The sequence below is a fragment of the Chionomys nivalis genome, chromosome 5 (assembly GCF_950005125.1).
Source record: "Chionomys nivalis chromosome 5, mChiNiv1.1, whole genome shotgun sequence".
Taxonomy (NCBI): domain Eukaryota; kingdom Metazoa; phylum Chordata; class Mammalia; order Rodentia; family Cricetidae; genus Chionomys; species Chionomys nivalis.
The window spans coordinates 75,881,311-75,885,940 of record NC_080090.1 but is presented as its reverse complement, the minus strand read 5'-3'; the positions used below and the strand labels follow the sequence as shown (position 1 = coordinate 75,885,940).

General features: G+C 45.7%; 1 protein-coding gene across 1 annotated transcript; it reads right to left on the bottom strand.

Moving 5' to 3' along the window:
* Nucleotides 1-540: 540 nt before the first annotated feature.
* On the bottom strand, nt 541-4,073 carry Rgs2 (regulator of G protein signaling 2). The gene is made up of 5 exons (XM_057770004.1): nt 3,917-4,073; nt 2,758-2,859; nt 2,591-2,652; nt 1,920-2,086; nt 541-1,660 (listed from the first exon to the last, which is right to left on the bottom strand). The coding sequence occupies exons 1-5, from the start codon at nt 4,024-4,026 to the stop codon at nt 1,466-1,468; spliced, it is 636 nt and encodes a 211-aa protein (XP_057625987.1). The 5' UTR covers nt 4,027-4,073; the 3' UTR covers nt 541-1,465.
* Between the last annotated feature and the right edge of the window lie 557 nt (nt 4,074-4,630).

Sequence of the window (4,630 nt, the reverse complement as noted above, 5' to 3'; positions counted from 1 at the left end):
GGGTATTCTTAGGGTCATAAAGCTATGGCATGCCATTACTTGGGCTCAGATCTTCCAACTGCAAAGCTGAGGGTGACCCCTGTTCTCCCATTTACTAATGCCCCCACCCCCAGAGATTGCAAATTTGCCTCACAAAGGGAAGGGAATTCCACTAGCCAGAAGAGAAGAGCATCCTCAGCTAGAACACATGCCCGCACCTAAGTCTAAGCAAAAGACTTGCTTTCTTCAGCATTATCTAATGAATTCTTAGCCAAATGAAGGCAGGAGATGCAGAACAATTTTGAGATTTTCATACTGGCCCAACACAATGATAAAGAAACAATGATTAGGTATGTGTCTTGCCCATGCCAGCCCTGTGTAGGTGTCTGGAACCAAAGATAAAACAGGCAGGCCCAAGTTCATATATTTACATGAACTTCCTTCTTCTCGTAGGATGCTTGGTCATGTACATAATTTCCATGTTTCTTTCCACCATGTTCTCTTATTACTCGTTTTGAACTGTTTCTTAACACACAGGTCAATGTTCTTTCTTTCTTTTTATTTTATTAAATAACAAGTTTGACTTTCACAATGAGTGGTCATAGGGATATAGATGTGCTTTTCTTAAGACTACATAACGTCTATAGGTTTATCTTCCTTGAAGCAACCATTTCTCACTTTTAAGGGCTGTCAGCACTCAGGGAATGGTACAATAATCATATCTCTTTACTAGAAAGCTGTTCTTGTATATCTGACATGTTTCCAACTACTGAAATCAAACACAACACAATCACATCTGGACTTCCAAGTGTTCAATGACATTATTTATCAAAATAAATTTATTAAAAGTATTCAAAAACCACTTCAAAGTGTAGCTGCCTGCAAGACAGTTTTTGGCACTCATAACAGACACCGGTGTTCTACAGAATGGCACACATTCGTCTCTCACACACGGTTTAACAACACAAACACACGTTTCAGTTTCAGTGATACATGACACAATAGGACTAGCCATCTACAGTCCTTGGACTTCAACACCTTTGCACACAGTAAACATTTTAACGTTACTTAGTACTGAAATAGTAAAACTAGAAGTAAAACCACGATGTGGTAACAATGGACTCGTTTAAGGGAAAAGATGGACAGCCAGCTAGCTAAGGCCACATAATCCCAGACCTATTGATTTTAAATGTTCGGACCAACAATCTTCCATTGTCTCTTTCACCTCAGATCCTTGCTTTTCCCAGTGAGGAACAGCACATTCAGAACACTGTTCCCTCCCTCTGTTCTTCACACAGCAAGGGAAGCTGTTCTCACAGAGCCCGTCCTAGGGTGCTGCTTCCTGATTCACTACCCAACTTTGAATCAATAGTTCTGGGTGATGTTTCCTAACACCCAGGCTGAATTCAAGGTCAGTCTTTTGGCAGGTCACGGCCTTTCCTCTTGGGAGACAGAATGAAATGTCCTCTGCTGGGGGTTCCTTGTCTCATGTAGCATGGGGCTCCGTGGCAATCTGTGGCTTTTTACACAAGTCTTGGTAGAATTCTGACTCCAGGAAGCGAGGATAAGAATTGTTCTCCATCAAACTGTATACCCTCTTCTGGGCTGTTGTAAAGCAGCCACTGGTAGCCTCTTGGATATTCTGGGCAATCAGAGTTTTTGTTTGAAAGTCTATGTTTATCTGGAAAAGAAAAAACAAAACTTGATTTATTTGGTATTCAACATTACAAATCGATGTTTAATAATAAAACACAAAAGATGTAATATGTGATCAGTTAGAACTGTCAATTTTGGAGAAACTTTAATGTTAGGACAGCTGGGGTGGAGAGTCACACATGACTCTATTGGCTTGCACTTTAGCTGGGGTATTCAATTCTTGTGTTTCACTTCCGTGTTGAAGATGTCTAATTTATGCTGGCATGAATAACTTGGTTTCTTACCTCTTTGGGAGCTTCCTTTTCTATGAAGTCGGTATATATTTTCCTTGCTTTTGAGGACAGTTTTTGGGGTGACTTGGTTTTTTTGAAGTCTTCACAAGCCAACCAGAATTCAATATTTTCTTCACAGAACTCAGATTTTAAAAACGCCCTGAATGCTGCCAGCCCATCTGAAAGCACAAGAAAACATGTAGCATGTAAATTGAGTGACCAAATAGCACGTTGACCAGTTCTCTAGATTTCACTCAAACCTGTCATGCTCACAATTTAAGCTCTGTAGAGCCCTGAGACGCCAGCAGGCAGAATACTAAAGTTTCTATTCTGCAACAAAAATATACTGAACTTCACTGTCAATGCAAAATAAATATTTATAGGACAGCTATCCATAAGTTCTCTGGGAACCAGGGCTTTTGAAAATATTCGATGCAATCGGAAAAGGTTACTCAACCTACCCATGAGTAACTGTCATTTTAATGCTTAAGCTAATTTTTCTTCCCCAGCTAAAGTGAATACCTCATGTTTTTCCATGATTAAACTGGAGAAATAAAAATGGATTTTATGCAGTGAGTGGTGGTAGTGCCTCACGTACTTCCTGCGGGCTACTCTGTGGCATGGACACATTCCTAGGCTCTTGGGATACTGGTAAGAGGTCAAATTCAAAAAGGTCAACTTACATTTGCTGGCCAGCAGTTCATCAAATGCTTCTGCCCAGAGCAGCGCTTCCTCGGGAGAAGGCCTGAAAGAGAAGTTCCGACTGTGAGCTACAGCGCCCATGACAGTTCCCCTTTCCTGTTGGCTGGCTAGATGATTCATCTCTACAACCACAGGACTTGCAACTTACTTGATAAACGTTTGCTGTTTGCTTTTCTTGCCAGTTTTGGGTTTCCCAGGAGTGGAGGAATTTTGCAAGAAGTAGCTCAAACGAGTCTTCCAATCCTTTAAGCTAGAAAAGGAAAAAGGAGAGAAAAACCAAAATTACTTCAAGCGGCAATTCTTGAATAGTAAAATAATGACCAGCTGCAGCAGCCTAAGGTCAGTCACCCAGTAGCTACAAAGCAGACAGGCAAGAACAAGCCATCTCGTCCTTGGAGCGTTAAACCCAGCACCTCTTTATCGAACATAATTTCACCCATTCGCCTGACTATAATGAGTTTTACAAGCAGGATGGGGCTACAGAACATAGCTAGAACATTTTCACAAATTATTTCTGACCTACAAAAAAAGGCAGCGCTTTTTCAACATGGTTAACTACAATTGGGTGGCAGTTTTACGATTGAGAACAGCAGTGGAAATGTCTTGAGCAGCTGCTGTGCCTTCTCTTTCTGAGCTCGAGACAGGAGTGTCTACATCACGACACAGACGGTGCATAAAGGGAGGGTTCTCTCTCTCTCTCTCTCTCTCTCTCTGTGTGTGTGTGTGTGTGTGTGTACCACGACACTGGCAGTGCATAGTGTAGGGGTGTGTGTGTGTGTGTGTGTGAGAGAGAGCAAGAGAGAGGTGGATTCCGGAGCTCCCCTCCGCGACCGCCCACAGTGCTTCTCCGCAGCAGACACTGCAGAGCAAATTACTCATTCCACAGTCGTGACTGGGTGAGACCTACTTTATGATTTAAAAATCTCATCTAAAGCGAATAAATTCAGAATCATCCCAAACATTACCCAGCACCTGTGTAAACAGCTCAGAACTCACAATGTAATGTATGGGCGCCGCGGACCCTATTCAGTTGCAGGTTTCTTGGGTCACGTTAAATGCAGAACAAAAAACTAACCCGCGCCTTCTCAGCCCATCTACCGCCTCCTTCACGACAACTTCCCCCAGTCTTAAACTCTCTAAGCTCACACAGAAAAAGCACGAAATCGAGCAGGCTAACTTTTCCTTCTTTCTTTCCCCCCTTTCTCTGCAGAGGCGAGTTAGCTCAAGTCAAAGCCGAGATAGAAGGAAGGTCGGTCCCTAGCCGCAAAGCCAGGCAGGGACCAGCTTAGGAGAGAGGGCATACTCACAGCGTTCGCTTCATTTTCTCGCGCTTCTCCTCCACTTTGGGGCCGTTGCCTGCGCTCTTGTCCATGGGTACACAGTCGTGCTGGACAGCCAGGAACATGGCACTTTGCATGCTCAGACGCCCGAAGCCACCGCAGCTGTTTGCAGCCGGGCGCGCGCCGCGGCCTTTTAAAGCGGGCTGCGGCGCAGGAGCGGGACCTGGAGGCGTCGGCCCCGCCTTTAGAGGGCGCGGATTGGCTCGTTACAGACGGCACGAGGACGGGGCCGCGCGGGCCTGCCGCAGTCACGGCAGCAGCCGAAGGGTCTGGAAGCCAGGGCGCTGATGACGTAGGTGTGGCAGCCTCGTGCGCACACAAGCGGGGAGGCGGAGGGCGGGGACGGAGCGGGAACGCTGCTCGGTCGCTCGGGTGGCCACCGCTGTGCAGGGGCCCTGAGTTCGTGACTTTACCTTAAGACCATACCTTCCCCCCTCTTTTTTTTGTGAACCCCACCTTTGCAACTCATCTATTTTTCACGATCTTTAAGATGCACCCGGACACCTATGAACGGCAGCCGGCACGGGGAGAGCCCTGCCCGCCCCACTCAGCCACTCCACCTATTTTCCGGGAAGGGCATAAATAACAAGAGAAACCTGAAACGGGGTTGCGGAGCTAAGTGCTGTGACTCCCTGCTGTTCGCTCAGGCATCTTGGAATTCCTTAAGGGAATGCACTCTGG

What these genes read in the sequence shown, in the direction of transcription:
- Rgs2 (XM_057770004.1), bottom strand. Translation starts at nt 4,026, where the DNA reads ATGCAAAGTGCCATGTTCCTGGCTGTCCAGCACGACTGTGTACCCATG. An exon ending in AAACAGCAAACGTTTATCAA is followed by an intron (nt 2,653 to 2,757) that starts GTAAGTTGCAAG and finishes CTTCTCTTTCAG; the next exon opens with GCCTTCTCCCGAGGAAGCGC. An exon ending in AAAAGGAAGCTCCCAAAGAG is followed by an intron (nt 1,661 to 1,919) that starts GTAAGAAACCAA and finishes TTTCTTTTCCAG; the next exon opens with ATAAACATAGACTTTCAAAC.